At 35.2% G+C, this 19,354-nt stretch overlaps 3 protein-coding genes across 23 annotated transcripts; all 3 read left to right on the forward strand.

Moving 5' to 3' along the window:
* Positions 1-3,628: 3,628 nt before the first annotated feature.
* LOC104104625 (putative pentatricopeptide repeat-containing protein At1g12700, mitochondrial) lies at positions 3,629-16,452 on the forward strand. 21 transcript variants are annotated; one of them, XM_070187805.1, is made up of 10 exons: positions 3,629-5,755; positions 7,377-7,455; positions 8,142-8,206; positions 8,816-8,918; positions 10,968-11,301; positions 12,013-13,080; positions 13,729-13,801; positions 13,932-15,324; positions 16,018-16,090; positions 16,170-16,452. In XM_070187805.1, exon 1 carries the CDS (start codon positions 3,752-3,754, stop codon positions 5,570-5,572), a length of 1,821 nt encoding a protein of 606 aa, XP_070043906.1. In that variant the 5' UTR covers positions 3,629-3,751; the 3' UTR covers positions 5,573-5,755; positions 7,377-7,455; positions 8,142-8,206; positions 8,816-8,918; positions 10,968-11,301; positions 12,013-13,080; positions 13,729-13,801; positions 13,932-15,324; positions 16,018-16,090; positions 16,170-16,452. The 21 variants fall into 21 exon arrangements, with proteins under 21 accessions (XP_070043906.1, XP_070043907.1, XP_070043901.1 ...); XM_070187806.1 differs by having other exon boundaries at positions 13,932-15,312; XM_070187800.1 differs by having other exon boundaries at positions 16,018-16,452.
* On the forward strand, positions 11,771-12,245 carry LOC138899674 (putative pentatricopeptide repeat-containing protein At1g12700, mitochondrial). Its single transcript, XM_070186353.1, has 2 exons — positions 11,771-11,960; positions 12,013-12,245. The coding sequence occupies exons 1-2, from the start codon at positions 11,771-11,773 to the stop codon at positions 12,243-12,245; spliced, it is 423 nt and encodes a 140-aa protein (XP_070042454.1).
* Positions 16,453-16,677: 225 nt separating the features above from the next.
* LOC138891461 (pentatricopeptide repeat-containing protein At3g22470, mitochondrial-like) lies at positions 16,678-17,175 on the forward strand. The gene has a single exon (XM_070186354.1). The coding sequence runs from the start codon at positions 16,678-16,680 to the stop codon at positions 17,173-17,175; it is 498 nt and encodes a 165-aa protein (XP_070042455.1).
* Positions 17,176-19,354: the final 2,179 nt, after the last annotated feature.

Consider the following 19,354-nt stretch of genomic DNA (forward strand, 5'->3'; position numbering starts at 1 on the left):
GGGATTTTACTGGGTTGTTGTTATTGTTGTATATACAAATAACAATAATGAAGAGCTAGACAACAATTATCGGGAGGGGAAACATGCTGAGGCAAATACGAGATAAAGAATTGCAGCAGATTAATAACTGGTACAACCAATATACTATGAATTAATAGAAACAACGAATACAGTAAAAGAAAAAATGCACGGCATCACTCTTCGTGCTTTTACTCTTAATCTCACCATAAAATCAATAGAAACAATACGACATCACCCTCCGTGCATTAACTCTCATATCATGGCATGATATCACCCTTCGTGCATTAACACTCACAATATGGCACGGTATCAACTTTCGTAATTTTACACTCACAATATGGCACGGCATCACCCTTCGTGCATTAACACTCACAATATGGCACAGTATCACCCTTCGTGCATTAACACTCTCCCTTACCATAACGCAATGCATAAATAACAACAAGGAGATAGAATAACAAATACAAACCTTACTTCAACATTTGGTTCCACAAAAATCAATCTCAACTTTGAAATAAATACTCAATTATCACCAGAAAATTCGTAAACATAATAAGAACGATCAATTTAACAACACTAGTATAAACACATAGCAATTAGGCATAGGAAGAGACGATGTAAGAAAAATGGAAGAAACATGGAAAAACAGAAAATTTAGCGGCGCATAAGTACTCGTCACCTCACGTATACGCCGCTCACATGAATTTCACATACAAATAGTCTAAGGTTCCTAATTCCCTCAAGTCAGGGTTAGACACAACACTTACCTTGTTCCGAAGGCCACTTAGTTCTCAATCACAACTTTTCCTCTATAATTCACCTCCAATTCACTCGTATCTACTCAAAAATGACTCAATAATATCAAATATTGCTAAAAGAATCAATTATATTGCATAAATTAAATTTCCCAAATTTTCCTCCAAAAAGTCAAAAAAACGACCCCATGCCCGCTTGGTCAAAACCCGAGGTTCGGACCAAAATCTATTTACACATTCACCCCCGAGTCCGAATATATAATTGGTTTGGGAATCCGACCTCAATTTGAGGTCTAAATCCCTAAATTTCCTAAATCCCTAGTTTCTACCATAACCCCTAATTCTACCATGAAAACTCTAGATTTTAGGTTGATAATTCATAAAATGTAATGGGTAATTGAAAGAAAATAATTTAGAATCACTTACCAACACTTTGGGGAAGAAAATGACTCTTGAAAATCGCCCCTACCCATTTGGTTCTTGAAAAATGTTGAAGAAATGGCTTAAACCCGTGTTTGATGCTGTTTTAAGTGTTGGGCGACAGTGTGCATCGCGTTCGCGAAGCCACTGTCGCTTTCGCGAAAAGCATTGGCTGCCAAGCCTTCGCGTTCGCGAGACAGAGTTCGCATTCGCGTAGGCTACCCCCTGGTCTTCGCGTTCGCGAGGCATTACTCGCGTTCGCAATGAAGGAAAGACTAACCCCCCAGTGCCTAACACTACGCGTTCGCGAAGGATAATGCTCCTATCGCTTCGCGTTCGCGACCAAGCCTTCGCATTCGAGAAGAAGAAAATTCCGGCCTCATCAGTTTACTCTTTGCATTCGGAAGAGGACCTTCGCGAACACGAAGAAGGACATGCCAGAACACCAGAATCTGCAGAAAACCAGATTTTTCAAACTCCAAAATATTCCGTGGCCTATCCGAAACTCACCCGAGCCCTCGGGGTTCCAAACAAAATATGCACACAAATCTAAAAATATCATACGAACTTGCTCGCGCGATCAAATCGCCAAAATAATACCTAGAACTACGAATTTAGCACCAAATCAAATAAAATTCTCAAGAACACTTTAAAATTTTATCTTCACAGCCTCACGTCCGAATCACGTCAAACCAACACCGTTTCTCACCAAATTTCACAGATAAGTCTTAAATATCATAATAAACTTGTACTAGGCTCCGGAACCAAAATACGGACCCGATACTAACAATGCCAAACGTTAATCAATTCTTAAAAACAAATAATTTTCCGACTTTTAATTTTCATAAAAAAATTATAACTCGAGCTAGGGACCTCCGAATTTGGTTCCGGGCATACGCCCAGGCCCCATAATTCAATACGGACCCTCCGGGATCTTCAAAATATGGATTCGGGCCCGTTTACCAAAAAGATTGACCGAAGTTAACTAAAATTAATTTTTAAGGCATAAATTCTTATTTTCATCAATTTTTTAACATAAAAACTTTCCAGAAATATGCCCGGACAGTGCACGCAAAATCAAGGAGGGTAAAAAAAGAGATTTTTAATGCTTAAGAGTGCAGAATCGAGTTCTGAAACATAAGATGGCCTTTTGGGTCATCACAGAACAATATCAAAAATAAAATTTAAGACTTCGTAATTTTTATTTGAGTTTAAAAAACACTACAAACATTATCAAAGAATACATATTATGTTCAATAAATTGAAAATAATATCAAAAATTTACATAACTTAATTGAATCAAAATTTCAAACAAGGAGATATCAATGAGTCAAATAATCAAATTAAAATATACACCATTGCAAAATAAGTTGATTTAGTTAATTCTTTCAACTACCTCATCAAGCACATGTGTATAATAAAGCAATGATATTATACTCACACTAATAAAATAGAGTAGAACTATAATTCTTTATTGACTAAAGACTGTTAAAGAAATCGAAGTTTGTGTAGTATTTCATGGTGTTGCTACAATATTAATCTTGATCGGGTCTAAAATAGCTCCACAAACCATAGTTTTTTATGTTTTTATCTATGATGCAAGATTTCATAATTTATTTCCTGCATGCAAAAATAAATCATATCATAATATAAATTCATCCTAACATAATAAGCACATAAAACAATAAAAGAAAAGAAGGAGTTCACCAGCTTTCAAGAAGACCAATAAAGAGAAAGTGAATTTAAGATGACTTTCTAATTTTCGTTACTCAACATAAAAAGCAATATACAATTCATCTCACGGTGAATTTTTATTAATATGCCATAAGTTAAAGAACAGCAGAAATATTGCCGATTTCTCTTCGTGCCTAGGTTTTTAAGTGTTAGAATAAATAGTAGGAAGGTATTATAATAGTTACGTTACTTACCTAGTTCATATAAGTTAAGAATTTAAATAAGGTAAAATGTTGATTGATTTTATTTTCCTAAATATTTGAATTTTCTATATAATTCAAATAAGGAAAAATTTAATAAGAAAGATTTTAGTTGATTTCAAAACTCTAAATGTTAGAGAAATAATTAAATGATGATTTTGTCTAGTGTGAAATCTATTTTTAAAGGATAAAAAAAGCGAACGATATTTCGCTAAGGGCCTTCGTACTTTTAATATAAATATAGATATATATAGATATAGATAAAAAGGCGAAAGATATTTCGCTAAGGCCCTTCGTGCTTTTAATATAATATAGATAAAGAAAATAAGTTCAATATTTATACTGTACATTAAAGAAATTTTACTCTATCAATTACGTAAAACTTAAAATAATAACTATAAGTAACAATTAAAAAACTAAAATTAGTAACATTAGAAAAATATAGTGCAATTACTTGCATAAAAAAAAAACTATCATCTTATTGCAAGAGATGCGAGAGTGGGAACACATTTCACTATTGTTTCTTTGCTACTCGAAAGTTGGGGCAAATTAATAGTGGGCTGCCCGTATTTCCTTTGGCAGAAATTGGAGAGACTCTGTAGCCATTGAAGTGAAGTGAAGATGGCGAGAGTTGCTATTCGTTACCCTCGCAACGGTAATACCTTCATCTCATTATTGGCTTATTCTCATGGCAATGCTGAGATTGCTCATTCTACTTTCGCAATTGCGCCTAGAGATTATTCTTCATTTCCTAGCAATACGTCCATTTCGATAAAGGGTAGACTCGGGTTTTCTAGCAGTTTTGAGAATGTCAAGTGTTTAGACGATGCTGTGACCGTGTTCCGCCAAATGATCAGAGAGCAGCCTCTTCCCTCTCTTGTCAGCTTCTCGAAATTGTTGAGGACTATGGTAAATATGAAACATTACTCTGATGTTGTTTCTCTCTTTGGAGAAATGCAGAAATTAGGTATTCCAACTAATGAATTCATCTTGAATATAGTGATTAACAGCTATTGCCTCATGCATCGTGCTGATTTAGGATTTTCTGTATTGGCCATTTTTTTGAAGAATGGTATTGCATTTGATGTGGTTACATTTAGCAGCCTAATAAGGGGACTATTTGCTGTAAATAAGCTTAAAGACGCCGTTGACTTGTTTAGAAAGGTGGTGAGGGAGAATATTTGTGAGCCTAACAAAATCATGTATGCAATTGTCATGGATGGGCTTTGCAAAAGGGGCCATACACAAAAAGCTTTTAGTTTGCTCCGATTAATGGAACAAGGGAGCACTAAGCCCGACACATGCATCTATAACATTGTTATACATGCCCTCTGCAAAGATAGAATGCTAGATGATGCTATTAACCTTTTGAATGAGATGAAACAAAAAGGCATTCTTCCTGACATTGTCTCATATAATTCATTGATTGATGGTTTGTGTAGGTCTGGTCAATGGGAAAATGTTAGGAATTTGTTCTGTGAGATGGTTAATCTTAATATTTATCCAAGTCTGTACACCTTCAACGTAATGATCGATGGACTGTGCAAAGAAGGAAAAGCTGCAGACGCCGAGAAAATAATGAGCCACATGATTGAAAAAGGTGTAGAGCCTAGTTTATTCACCTACAATACAATAATAGATGGATATTGCTTGTGTGGTCAAATGGATAGAGCGAGAATTTTTTTTAATTCCGTGATAGATAAGACCATTGAGCCCGACATTATTACCTATAACATACTAATAAATGGATACCGTAAGAAGAAAAAAATGGATGAGGCCATGCAAATGTTTCTTGAAATTTCTCGAAAGGGGTTGGAACCTAGTATTTTTACCTACAATATTATCTTGCAAGGTCTGCTTGAAGTTGGGAGAATCGATGTTGCACAAAATTTCTTTGCTGATATGATATCGGCAGGACAAAGACCTGATTTTTGTACTCATCGCATCTTGCTTGGTGGTTATTTTAAGAATGGACTTGTTGAAGAAGCTATGTCACTCTTTCATAAGTTGGAAAGCAATGGAGAAGACACTGGCATTGAACTTTACAGTATTGTCATTGATGGATTGTTCAAAAATGGAAATTTCAACAAAGCTCGTGTCATTTTTGAGAAGCTTTCTGTAGTAGGTTTACATCCTGACGTAATAATGTACAATACAATGATTAATGGATTTTGTCTAGAAGGGTTGCTAGATGAAGCTAAAGATATGCTTAGAAAAATGGAGGACGATGGATGTTCGCCAGACAATGTAACTTACAATGTCATTATGCGAGGATATCTCAGAAGTAACAAAATTAGTGAAATAAAGGCTTTCTTAAAGGAAATGACGGGGAAGACTATCTCATTTGATGCAACTACAGTAGAGTTACTAATAGACATTATAGCGGAGGATCCTTCTTTGCTTGACATGTTACCAGAGTTTCACCTGGAAAATAAGACGTGAATATTTTTTCCCAGAGTTTCATTCAGAGAGTAAAATGTGAATACTCTTTCCCTTGGTTTTATCAACTATATTATGTCTAGGGCGCAAGTTTATGTTTTTTCCCTCTGGAAAAGAAATGCAATTGGGGAAATAGGAAAACTGAAATTCGAACACTGCTTTTGCCTTAGAGGCAAGCTTACTGAGGTAAATCGCTTCTTATTTTGAATGTTTTCTTCTATTCTTTGTCTTGGAAATTAGATGCTATTGCACTCTTACTATGAGAAATAATATAAGTGCCATGCATAATAACAAGATGAACGTAAGATTGATTTAACAGTCTTTTACTGGTATCTAGTCATCTTCAGGTATTTTTGCACTCTAACATCTACTATAAGATCAAATAATTGATTCTTCTTTTGAGATTGGTCATGCAATTTTCAATAAAAGATGATATAAATGTATTTAGTGTTCTTCAATATGTTATCAGGTAAGACATTTTGGGTAAACACCTGCCACAGTAATATGAAATCCATCTATATTCTTCTTAAGGTCCAACTAAGGTTAATGTACTATTTTGATGGTAAACCATCTAAAATCCTCCTTATTTTTTTATCAAGCTATTCAGTATTTACTTGAGAAAGCATTAGTCAGAACATGTGATCTTGTATATGGTGGTCACTTCCCAATCTATTTTGTGTTCATGCATTGCGGGGTTGATATATGAAGCAAAGTTAGGATTAGAGTTTGAGCTTAGATATTGGACAAAAAGTCAAATGAAAGTAATGCCCAAACTGTTTAATAAAGCAAAGTTAAGCTTAGGTTGATGTACTAAGCTCTCTGCCAAAGCCCCTCATTCCTTCACCTTTTCCTCCTGATGGATGACTTGATGCCAGTCATTTAGTCACCTTTTCTCTCTCTTGGTTACCAAAATGATTGACTATGTCGCCCTGACTAACACAAAGGGGAGTTGGATCTACTCAACCTCCGTCTGTACAAGAGAGAAACTCATGCAGTTGCAGTGGGGATTAAAAGCCAACCAAGTGGGCAGAAACTATGCCTCTAAAAGGTAAAAAATCTCAGAGTCATCCAAGTATAATGCCCGACTCTTAATTTTACCCGATCTCCCCTGAATTCAAAGGTGTAGGTTTACCAGGATTAATAAACTTATAAGGTGTCGTTGTCGCCATTTAGCCTTGTTCTCCATTTCTTATATACATAATATGACCAAATTCTCTCACTGCAAGAGATTTCTTAATGGTATTCATTATGAACTATGTCTTAAGGAATATATATATATATATATATATATATATATATTGGCCTAGAAAATGTATATTTTCACTGACAATTAAATAAAAAAGGCCAGTAAAAGACCCAACTTTTGTTTTTAATCTTCCCTCCAAAGCAAACCCTATACGTTTTTATTTCCCTCCCTATTCTCCAACTCATCCCGCCCCATAACTTGTATTTCTGTTGATTCTTCATCGAACTTTCCCAGACCCTATCAAAGTATGTTGATTTTGAAGATCGAGGTATCTAGAGAAACTTTGTGCTGAAACTCGCAGCTGATTGAACATCAATTTAGGAGAAATTCGTTGTGCTGAAAGTCGCGGCTATTGAACATCAATTTAGGGGAAATTCGTTGTACAACATCAATTTGCTGAAACTCGTGGCTGATTGAACATCAATTTTGGGGAATTCGGTGTACAAAATCAATTTGCTGAAACTCGCGGCTGATTGAACATCAATTTTAGAGAAATTTGTTGTACAAAATCAATTTGCTGAAACTCGCGGCTGATTTTGTTTTCACTTTATGATTGAATAGGTATCTGATTTGCTCATGCTCTTTGTTGCCGTTACTTGCTTCAACCAGCATCCGTCTCTTCGTTAATCGTTGCCTTGAAGTAAGCTCTCTTCTCGTTTATTTTCCCAAAATTTTACAATGTTTATTTTGCACTCATTTTATTATCATAGGAGACTAGGTTCATTTTGATTCATTTGTTTTACTTTATTGCTTGTGATTTGCTTTGATCCTAATTCATTTATTTATACTAAATTAGTTGGTGTTTGCTTCTAGAGGATATATTTAAAAACCTATTCGGTGTTTGATAGAATTGTCACTTGAAAAATAAGATGAATGGGTATGAGGTTTTAAAAACAGTTTTTTGAATCTTTAAACGTTGAGACATCATTTTCAGACACTCGGTTTTGATAAGTTTTAATTTCTATATTTATGAGTTTAATTAGAGTCAACTTGGGCATACACAACCATGTCTGGTCTACGCACTTCTTCATGTCTAACAGAGTTATATTATGAAAAGATCTCTAGTAGAGCTTCTTTTAACAATTAAACTCCAAACTCCAAAGTGATTCAGTATTGTTCTGTTAATGTATCTTTTTAGCATAATATGTCCCATGTAGATTCCCCTGACAATTTCTTGAACTTTGTTAGCTCCCTGGCGAAGGCCTGGTCTTTGAATAGCCTCTCATGTAATGGAGCTAACTCAGTTTATTTTGTATTCTTTTTTGTACTATTGCATTTTCTTGATGGCATCAATGCAGCTGCTTACTTCATCAAAAAAAATGACAGGTTGCTGCCCTTCATTTTATGAACTTTGACAACAGCCAGTATGTCAAGATTCACGCCAGTTGCAGGTGATTGAAATTAATCCTTGATGTTGCTTTATGGTTTTTTTTTTTTTTTTTTTTTAAATTGGCTCAAGAGTGTACCATAAATGAAGTCAGTCTATGGTTCTTAATTATATTTGTCGTGGTATTGCTGTATCTAATTTCTCTGTCAACTTTATAACGGATGACAGTGGATTTGTATTTTTGAGCGTGACAAGGCTATTTGGCTTTACTTGAAAGCTAGGCTGCCCTTCTCCATCTATATTCTTTAGCAGTTTAGCCAGATATATCTGTTGTTTAACCTTTCATGTGAGCTTTGTTGTATGCACGGATTTCTCTTGGTTATAGGGATTGTAGTTTTATGTCAATCTGTAGAGCGCAGGATGCAGCTTCAAGCTGCAATATTGTTCACTTCTTTCAAATATGTGTAACTTGATCTTCTTATATTTTTGTTGATTGTTGTGTTCTGCAACAGATCGGTAATTTTTAAAATGATGATCACCTGCTTAGTAGATGCTGTAATGATCTTCTAATACGTGCATTACTCTCTACACGTGGGCATCTTTTGCAAGTTTATTTTTTGTAATAATGGGAAAGTCCTGACAGTTTTATGTATCTCCTTACTTTGGCGTGCAGTGTGACTTGCACCTCCAGTGGGCTGCCTACAAAAAGGAACCAACATGCCCTCGGTGTAAATATCCATTTGAGTTAATTACATCCATCCCTCACTTGATGGAAGGTAACTGATTATTTTAGTTAAAGTTTCTTTAGTCTAAATATATGTGATACATGATTATATAATCATATGGCCAGTGTGATATTTGGAACCACGCGCATAATTCTTTAAGGAGGGAAAAAATGTATTCGCTACAGAGGTTAAAAATAGTAGAAATTGTAGTATCTTTTAATTGATCCATCACTTGTTTTCTTTAACTTGGACTTTTTTTTTTTTTGGGGATGGTTTAATCTTTTTGTCATGTTGATGGGCTACTTCTTTGTGATTGTCTTATTCCCTTGACTAGCATTGTTCTGGTTGATTGCTGCAGTGAGACCTTTTCCTTTTCGATATTGGGTGAGAAAAGGAAGGGAAAAGGAAAATTTTCATCCCACTTCTCACCCAAAATTTGTTTTGTTGGGTGGGGAGGAGGGCAGAAGTGACTAGCGTATTTATCTGCTTGTCCTGTTGATCTTTGTAAGAGGCATATACATGTATTCTTGCATTTGTAGCTAGACCAGTGGATGATCTTTATGCTAATCATATGGAATGTTGTAACATAGAGCCCGTCTGGATTGGCTTTAAAAAGTGGCTTTTCAGCAGAAATAGCTTTTAAGCCAAAAAGCAATAAGTTAGGGTTGCCCAGCTTATTGCCTTTGGCTTGTTTTAAGCAGTTTTAAACTTATTTTAAGCACTATAGCTTTGCCAAACACTGATAAAAGCTAAAAAGAGCTTAAAAGCTGATTTGGACAGCTTAAAAGCCAATCCAAACACCCTCATAGTAAAAGGACTATATCTTTTTACCTAGTCATCATGTTAATACTCATTTATTTTATTGTTTCCGGTCATAGATAAAGAAGGAAACTATAGAGAGAATAGAGTTAGTAAAAATGTTTAGGAAAGCTCATAGATGTCATAGTTTGATTCAGCAGATTACATGTAATTAGTTCTCAGTTGGAGGCCTAGCATTCACAATACTCTTCCTAGAAGATGGTTGTGGAACTAGGTGATCTTCAGGTGTATTGATTATTTTGTTTGTTATGGTAACATTTATAATTGTTAATAACCAAAAAAATTTATTGCAGAAAATAATAATAATAATAATAGAAAAAGTCATTAAAGACACAAGCTCTTTACTGGCAATTATGGGTCTTTACGGCAATAACAAAGGCTGTTGAATGTATGGGGCTAGGACATTTCTTAGGCAGTTTTAGTGGCCATTGTAGTTGCCGCTAAAAGTAATTATTTTTACCAGTAATAATATGAGTCTGTACTAGCATCTGGCATAAATGCTGCTAGAGGCTTTAACGATTTTGGATCCAATGGCATTTAATTAATTACTGATAAATATTTTTATGGCAACAAATATTGTATTTAAAATAACAATACAATTATATTTAAAGTAACAATACGATACAATACCATAAATAACAACCATCCAAACAAGCTGTTAGCTCGGAATAATAAATTCTTTTTGCACGACTATGTATTTGTTGTAATTCAATGTTACGGATGCTGAATTTCAGAGAAGAAGAAGCTAACTAGGGCTAAGCTAAAACTAAGAAGAAAGGGAATTAAGGCAAATAAAATAAAAGGGTTTTCATTCATGCCCTGAAAATGAGCTGTTGCTCATTTTCAGGGCATATAGCCTCAAACGTGAGTAAAAACCTAAGGACTAAAAAGAAATAAGAGAAACTTACAAGGGGTAATTAAATAATAAAGTAAATTAGCTAAATGGACTCCAATGCAAATAGTAAAACTTGTTAGCTACTCCGCCAACTCCTCTCACTAACTTCACAGCACAACCTTGCAAGCCCATTGTACAAGCTCCACCAATAACTCCAACCCCTTCCATTTTAAATCGTATCATTCAAGTAATTGAGGCAACAAAAAAAGGATAAAATAATAATTTAGGAAAAAGCAAAACGATTAAGGTGTATCAAAATTCAAAATCAGTTAACACCATTTTCTACTGGGATGTTAGAGTGGGAACTCACATTCCACTTTTGTTTGCTTTCTTCTCCAAAGTTAAGGCAAGTTAAGATTGGGCTGCCCCTATTTCCCTTTTGATAGAAATTGGAGACATTCCGTAGCCATTGAAGGTGAAGATGGTGAGAGTTGCAGTGCGTTACTCTCGCAATGGTGAGATTTTTCATTCTGCTTTGGCAATTACGCCCAGAAATTATTCCTCATCTCCTAGCAATACATCTCGGTAAAGGGCAAAATTGGGGATTCTAGCAGGTGTGAGAACGTCAAGTGTTTAGATGATGCTGTGAGTGTGTTCCGTCAAATGGTTAGAGAGCAGCCTCTTCCTCTCCTGTCAGGTTCTCGAAATTGTTGCATACTATGGTAAATATGAAGCATTACTCTGCTGTTGTTTCTCTCTTTGGAGAAATGTGGAAATTAGGTATTCCAACTGATAAATTCATCTTGAATATAGTAATTAACAGTTATTGCCTTATGCACCGTTGTGACAAGAGTGGGTTGCTCTAGTGGTAAGCACCCTCCACTTCCAATCAAGAGGTTGTGAGTTCGAGTCACCCCAAGAGCAAGGTGGGTAGTTCTTGGAGGGAAGGAGTCGAGGGTCTATCGGAAACAGCCTCTCTACCCCAGGTAGGGGTAAGGTTTGTGTACACACTACCCTCCCCAGACCCCACTAGTGGGATTATACTAGGTTGTTGTTGTTGTTGTTGCCTTATGCACCGTGCTGATTTAGGATTTTCTGAATTAGCCATTTTCTTCAAGACTGGCATTCCATTTGATGTTGTTACCTTTAACACCCTAATAAGGGGACTCTTTGCTGAAAATAAGGTTAAAGATGCCGTTCACTTGTTCAAAAACTAGTGAGAGAGAATATTTGTGAGCCTAACGAAGTCATGTATGCAACTGTCATGAATGGGCTTAGTAAAAGGGGCCATACTGAAAAAACTTTTAGTTTGTTCCGATTAATGGAACAAGGTAGCACTAAGCCCTACAGATACATCTATAGCATTGTTATAGATGCCCTTTGCAAAGATAGAATGCTAGATGCTGTTGTCAGCCTTTTAAACGAGATGAAACAGAAAGGTATTCCACCCGACATTATCACTTATAGTTCATTGATTGATGGTTTGTGTAGGTTTGGTCGGTGGGAAAATGTTAGGGCTTTGTTCTGTGAGATGGTTGGTTAATGTTAATATTTATCCAAATGTGTACACCTTCAGCATAGTGATCGATGGGCTATGCAAAGAAGAAAAAGTTGAAGACGCCGAGAAAATAATGAGACACATGATCAGAAAAGGTGAGGAGCCTACTGTGGTCACCTACAATGCGATAGCAGATGGATATTGTTTGCGTGGTCAAATTGATTGAGCGAGGAGAATTTTTTATTCTATGATAGATAAGAGCATTGAGCCTAACATTACTAATTATAACACACTAATAAATGGATATTGTAAAAAAAAGAAGTTTGACGAGGCCATGCAATTGTTTCTTGAAATTTCTCGAAAGGGGTTGAAACCTGATACTGTTACCTACAATATTATCTTACAAGGTCTATTTGGAGTTGGAAAAAGCGACACTGCACAAAAGTTCTTCGCAGAGATGCTTTCGGCAGGGCAGAGACCAAATTTGTGTACTCGTAGCATCTTGCTTGGTGGTTATTTTAAGAATGGACTTGTTGAAGAAGCTATGTCACTCTTTCGTAAGTTGGAAAGAGAGGGAGAAGATACTGACATTAAACTTTGCAATATTGTCATTGATAGATTGTGCAAAAATGGAAAGTTGGACAAAGCTCATGCCATTTTTGAAAAGCTTTCTTTAATAGGTTTACATCCTAACGTGATAATGTACACTACAATGATTAATGGGTTTTGTTTGGAAGGGTTACTAGATGAAGCTAAAGATATGCTAAGAAAAATGGAGGACAATAGATGTTTGCCAAACAATGTAACTTACAATGTTATTTTGCAAGGGTTTCTGAGAAGTAACAGAATTGGTGAAACGAGGGCTTTCATAAAGGAAATGACTGGGAAGACTCTCATTTGATACAACTACAACAGAGTTATAGCGAAGGATCCTCCTATGCTTGACATGATACCAGAGTTTCTTCTGGAAAAGAAGAAATGAAGATGTTTTCCTAATCTCATCCAATGCAATTGGGGAAACAAGAAAGTTGAAATTTGAACATTGCAAACTTATTGAGGAGGTAAATCACTTCTAATTCTGAATGTTTTGTCCTCTTCATTATCTCGCAAATTAGATGCTATTGCACTCTTACTATGAGAAATAATATGAATTTCCTTATGAGCTATTCTCCAATTTCTTTATAAAGGCTAGAGGTTACTTTAATAGCAAAATAAGAGCTTTAAGATTAAGGGGAAACTGAAATAAAAGTGAAAGGATCATTGTTGTTCTTATTTTCAGTTTTCTTAATATAATAAAATTCTTACACCCGTGACATTGGAGAAATATATCCTCCAAAATGGATCTCAACAATATTACAATATATTTTGATGAGCTATATTACAGTACTGTATATAGTGTATAAATCTAATGTGATTATGGGATAATACTTTGATATTTGTAATAGGAATTATGTTTTTCCTAGAGTTTGTAGTCTTGGTCATTCTGCAATATTATAACCTTTATGGGGAATTTGGGCATCATCATCATCATTTTCTGCAAATTTGCTCTTTTCTTTTGTATTTTGTCTATCCACTGTGATCTGGGATGTACACTAGACAGTTTTTTCCATTGAACAGTTTATTATACTCTAGGACTAAGTTCTCTGTCAAAGCCTCTTGTTCTTTCACTCTTTTCCCCTAGATTGGGCTGCTCATTTTTCCCTTGACAGAAATTGGAGAGACTGCGCAGCCATTCAAGTGAAGTGAAGATTGCAGGTGTTGCAGTTCGTTACTCTCGCAATGGTAACCCTTTTATCTCATTCTTGGCTATTTCTCATCGCAATGCTGAGATTATTCATTCTGCTCTGGCAATTACGCCCTCAGATTATTCTTCATCTCGTAGCATAGCAATACATCCATTTGTTTCTAACAGGTTTGAGAACATCAAGTGTTTTAGATGATGCTGTAAGTGTCAAATGGTCAGAGAGCAGGCTCTTCCCTCTCCTGTCAGGTTCTCAAAATCGTTGAATGTTATGATATTTATAAAGCATTGCTGTTGTTTCTCCCTTTGGATAAATGCAGAAATTAGGTATTCCAACTAATGAATTCATATCCACCTGCTGATGGATGACTTGATGCCAGACATTGTGTCACCTCCTCTCTCTCTCTCTCTCTCTCTCTCTGTGCCATCTTTTTCTTCCCATATATTGAAAGGATAAGGATTAAATTTAAGAAAAGGAAATAGTTGAAATTGGTATTGTACAACTGCAAGCTCTCTATGGACTAAGATAATCAATCAATTAATAGGGTGTCCTAGTGTGGATTTTTTTTGTCTTGCTTGTACATGTGAAGGAATTTTCAAGTTGGTAAACACTCGGAGATCTCATTAGCTGATTTTACAATAAGAGCGCCACATCTATAGAATTTTTTTTTTTTTTTTGATTTGCACCGGGTGTCCGAGTCTCTTTGAGCCCCGACTAATCCCGGGGGTGCACAGGCCCTCGGCAAGGAGTTTCCCGCAAGTGCACCACGGTTAATTCAGGTTTTACCCAGTCCGATGGCCCTCAGAAATTGTTTGCACCCAGTGGGTTTCGAACTTGAGACCTTGAAAGGGAGCAAACCCCAAGGCTCAAGTCAATTGCCACCAGGCCAACCCCTGAGGGTCACATCTATAGAAATTAAATCACTTCAATTTTTTAATCTCCCATTATATGTGGCGATTTTCAATTCAGATTTGTCCTCTTGAATGTTTTGAGTATATACTGATTCTAAAAGGAGTTGATCTTCTTTTTACTTTTCTTAATGAAAAAATGGAGTTGATCTTTTCTCATAGTTTCTTAGTTCCTGGTACATCAACCATAAACAAAAATCAAACCTTACTTTAGATTGAATCCTCTTAGTTGTTATTTCATATTTCAAATTCAAATTCTTTTTCCAATCTTTCTCAGATTTTCCGCTTGGTCAATAATAGATTTCCAGATTGTGAAAAAAATGGCTCGTACGAAGCAGACAGCCTGTAAATCTACCGGTGGAAAGGCTCTAAGGAAACAACTTGCTATAAAGGCTGCTAGGAAATCAGCCCCTACCACTGGAAGAGTGAAGAAGCCACATCGTTACCTCCCTGGACTGTTGCTCTCCAAAAATATCAAAAGAGTACTGAGCTTCTCATTCGGAAGTTGTCTTTCCAAAGGTCTGTGAGATTGTTCAGGATTTTAAGACAGATCTGATATTCAGCTTGCAAGACGAATTCGCGGAGAACGAGCTTAAGCTTATCACAATGTTGATTAGTGATCAGTCTCTTCTTGGTTGCCCGTGTATGGTTTATGGTACCAAGCTAGTATCTTTTTGTTTGTGCCTGGAACCTAGATTGTTATATTAGAGACCTTATTGTGTTCTATAAATACTAGTACTAGGTTTGCTAATACAAGGACATTGATTAAAATGAATTGCTGTTTCTGAAAAAGAAAAGAAAAAAATCCTCTTAGTTTTCCTGAAACCGGAGTGAAGCTTGTTCAAACCTGGCACAATGTAGTGTAGATTAACTAGAAGAGATTTACTTGTTCAATCTGCTTGGTGTAAGTTGATTTAATCTGATCCAGGGCATCTTGCTTAACCTCCTACTTAACTCTTAACATAGTTAGTTACTCAAAGCATACCATTTTACTAGTCATACACCAAAGCTGACTGCTTTTTGTAGTCTATATAAGCACTAGAAAAATGATTCAATATGTCCCCCTAACTAACACAAGGGGAATCTGATTTATGATATTTTTGTTAAGTATCATTTTCATAGAAGGCTTGTTATATCATTTAGCTTATCAACTGCTATTGAGTTCCTCTGTGAAGCTTTTAGTATTTGATCACTTTTTTTAAGTGTGAGAATTAATCATCTCTAGACATGGGGTTTCTATTGTGTTCTCTCTTTCTTTTCATTTCCTACTGCAAGCAACTTATACTAGTATTTGATCACTTTGTTTGTCTGCTTCTTAAGAGTGGGCTGCCCGTATTTCCCTTGACAGAAATTGGAGAGACTCTGTAGCCATTGAAGTGAAGAGAAGATGGCGAGAGTTGCAATTCGTTACCCTCGCAACAGTAATACCTTCATCTCATTCTTGGCTATTTCTCATGGCAACGCTAAGATTGCTCCTTCTACTTTCGCAATTGGCCGCAGAGATTATTCTTCATCTCCTAGCAATACATCCATTTCGATAAAGGGTAGACTTGGGGTTTCTAGAAGTTTTGAGAACATCAAGTGTTTAGATGATGCTGTGAGTGTTCCGTCAAATGGTTAGACAGTAGCCTCTTCCCTCTCCTGTCAGGTTCTCGAAATTGTTGCATACTATGGTAAATATGAAGCATTACTCTGCTGTTGTTTCTCTTTGGAGAAATGTGGAAATTAGGTATTCCAACTGATAAATTCATCTTGAATATAGAAATTATCAGTTATTGCCTCATGCACCGTGCTGATTTAGGATTTTCTGTATTAGCTATTTTCTTCAAGACTGGCATTCCATTTGATGTTGTTTCCTTTACCACCCTAATAAGGGACTCTTTGCTGAAAATAATGTTAAAGATGCCGTTCACTTGCTCAAAAAGCTAGTGAGAGAGAATATGTGTGAGCCTAACGAAGTTATGTCAAAAGGGGCCATACTGAAAAAACTTTTAGTTTGCTCCGATTAATGGAACAAGGGAGCACTAAGCCCGACACATACATCTATAGCATTGTTATAGATGCCTTTTGCAAAGATAGAATGCTAGATGTTGCTATCAGCCTTTTGAAAGAGATGATACAAAAAGGTATTCCTCTAAACATTGTCACATATAGTTCATTTATTGATGGTTTGTGTAAGTCTGGTGAATGGGATGATGTTAGGATGTTGTTCTGTGAGATGGTTAATCTTAATATTTATCTAGATGTGTACACCTTCAAAATAGTGATCCATAGACAAATGATTGGAAAAGGTGTGGAGCCTACTGTGATCACCTACAACATGATAATAGATGGATATTGCTTGCTTGGTCAAGTGGATAAAGCGAGGAGAACTTTTAATTCCATGATAGATAATAACATTGAACCTGACATTATTAACTATAACATACTAATAAATGGATACTGTAAGAAAAAGAAACTGGACGAGGCTATGAAATTGTTTAGCGAAGTTTCTCAAAGGGGTTGAAACATGATAATTTCACCTATAATATTATCTTGCAAGGTCTGTTTGAAGCTGGAAGAATTGACACCGAACCTTGTTTAGTGGTTATTTTAAGAACTAGTTTTTGCGTTGCACGTGTATCACTGAAATGCGTATTTTGAGGTTGATTTAATAGTTCTCTATAGTGTTTATTCTCGAGTTACCAAAATACACCTTGAAATAATCCGTTAATTCACTGTATGCTAAGCCCCTACCATTAATTTGGCTAATTTGAAAGTTTTAAACTATTTATTATGACATAAGTTTATCATTTGGTCATGAGTTTTTCTAAAATTATTTTGCATATATAGTTGAAAATTTCTTCTAATATGTTAATTGTTTGCAGCCATAATGTGTAATTTTATATGATTTAGTTTGAAGGTTATTTTAATCTTTTTGCAACAATCTATATTCTATACTATATTAATATTAGAAAGTACATATAAGATTGACATACTCGTATTATGTTAATAATGTTTTAACATATTGGATTGGCATTTTATTAGTTAACTTTCCCCAAATATGGCTCAATACGCAAAAGTAAAGTTAATACATATATTGTAATTGATCTAAATCACTCTTAAGAGGAATTTTCAAACCATTCAAAGTAATACCCCAAATCTTCAAATTGTTACTGTGCTACTTAGCTATAGTATATTTTGCAAAATATTTTTGCATTTTATCGATAAAAGATTCTTTATCCCCTAGCTCGAGGAGAGTTCATGCGTGAAATTTCTTTGTTGAATGGAGGTGAGTTCAAGGCTTCTTTAATCGAAAATGCATGCACTTTAAAATTCATTATTATCACCAACTCAAGAAATAATGCATCAATAAGCAGGCAAGCAAGATTTTGTAAAGATGGATGTCCATCCAATTGGACGGAGTAGTGATTGGCATTGATGCAAAGCCAATAAAAAATATTATCACAACATACTGTGAAAACAAAAGTTGCACCAAAATTATTTAACATCATCAAATTTATTCTTGTCCAAATTTAAGCAAGTTCTCTTGTAATTTTTTTTAAAAAACAAATGGAATATAAAATTTAGACTCAATCCAACTACAATATAAAAGTATTTAGATCCTTTTCAGATGTTATTCACGATTAAGCCATGAGCATATCGTCTGACCTTCCTCTCAGAGTCTTGCAATGTGAGAACATCATCATCTATGACCGGGCCCTTTGGCATTTTCATGATAAACCAGTGGTGGTGAATGAAATATTGCTTTATAATTGCATATGAAAGGCATGAATATCTCTGCATAAAGCAAATATATATATGTACATAAAGGCAAGAGTAGCAAGTCAAGACCAACATTGTTTATTTGTTACCTTTATCTTATTAAAACGTAACGAAGAATGATGTCAATTCTACAACCCTGAGTTAATCCACAGGATATTATCCATCACCATATTTAAATATCAGGATTAATATTACGGCTTTTCCAGAGTCTCATTCTGCATCACCAGCCAAAGTCCTTGTCATTTGAGATAAAACCAATATTCACATTGAAAAAGGAAAAATATTATAGAAGCACGGGTAGATATATTTTTCTACTTGGGTGCTAAAAGTTTTACATATGATTGAACTAACAGTTCTAGGTCCTAATTAAAGCATTTTCAGATAGAAGTATGTCTATTTCTCAAAATATTGATGCTAAAACACAACATTTATAAGACAACAATTGCATAAAAAAATTATTAATTGAAATTTCAGGTTTGAGAAAATAAAAACGAAAAGACAAAATAAAAAAACTGTGAAAATATGGGAAGAAGTAACCATGTGATAATTAAATCTTTACTTGAGGAAACGTTCTACAGTATCGATTACACAATCAAATAGGAAAATACTAAAGAAAAAAATTACAAAAAAATTGTGTCAAAGGAAAAAGAATCATGTTAGAAAGAAATGTCGCCTACCTCATTTGTATTGGTGCAATTCCTAGTAGAGTTCTATCGAATTGTCAATAAAAGCATCACGTCAATTGTTATTCCCCCGGAAAGAAAAATCATCTCATAAGCTGTTGAAACAAAATTTCAGCTCTTCACTTTCATGTGAGAGATCAAACTCTTAAACATCAATTAAACAATATGATTTATATGATAAATGAGAAGTAAGAAGCAAAATTGACCCAAAAAAGAGAGCTTAAAACAACTTGCACG

This window comes from Nicotiana tomentosiformis, chromosome 10 (assembly GCF_000390325.3).
Source record: "Nicotiana tomentosiformis chromosome 10, ASM39032v3, whole genome shotgun sequence".
In the NCBI taxonomy this organism is placed as follows: Eukaryota; Viridiplantae; Streptophyta; class Magnoliopsida; order Solanales; family Solanaceae; genus Nicotiana; species Nicotiana tomentosiformis.

Excerpts from the sequence above, each read along its gene's own strand:
- LOC104104625 (XM_070187799.1), top strand. The coding sequence starts at position 3,752 with ATGGCGAGAGTTGCTATTCGTTACCCTCGCAACGGTAATACCTTCATC.
- LOC138899674 (XM_070186353.1), top strand. The coding sequence starts at position 11,771 with ATGTATGCAACTGTCATGAATGGGCTTAGTAAAAGGGGCCATACTGAA. Across the intron at positions 11,961-12,012 it reads AAACGAGATGAAACAGAAAG|GTTTGGTCGGTGGGAAAATG; the intron begins GTATTCCACCCG and ends TGGTTTGTGTAG.
- LOC138891461 (XM_070186354.1), top strand. The coding sequence starts at position 16,678 with ATGGAACAAGGGAGCACTAAGCCCGACACATACATCTATAGCATTGTT.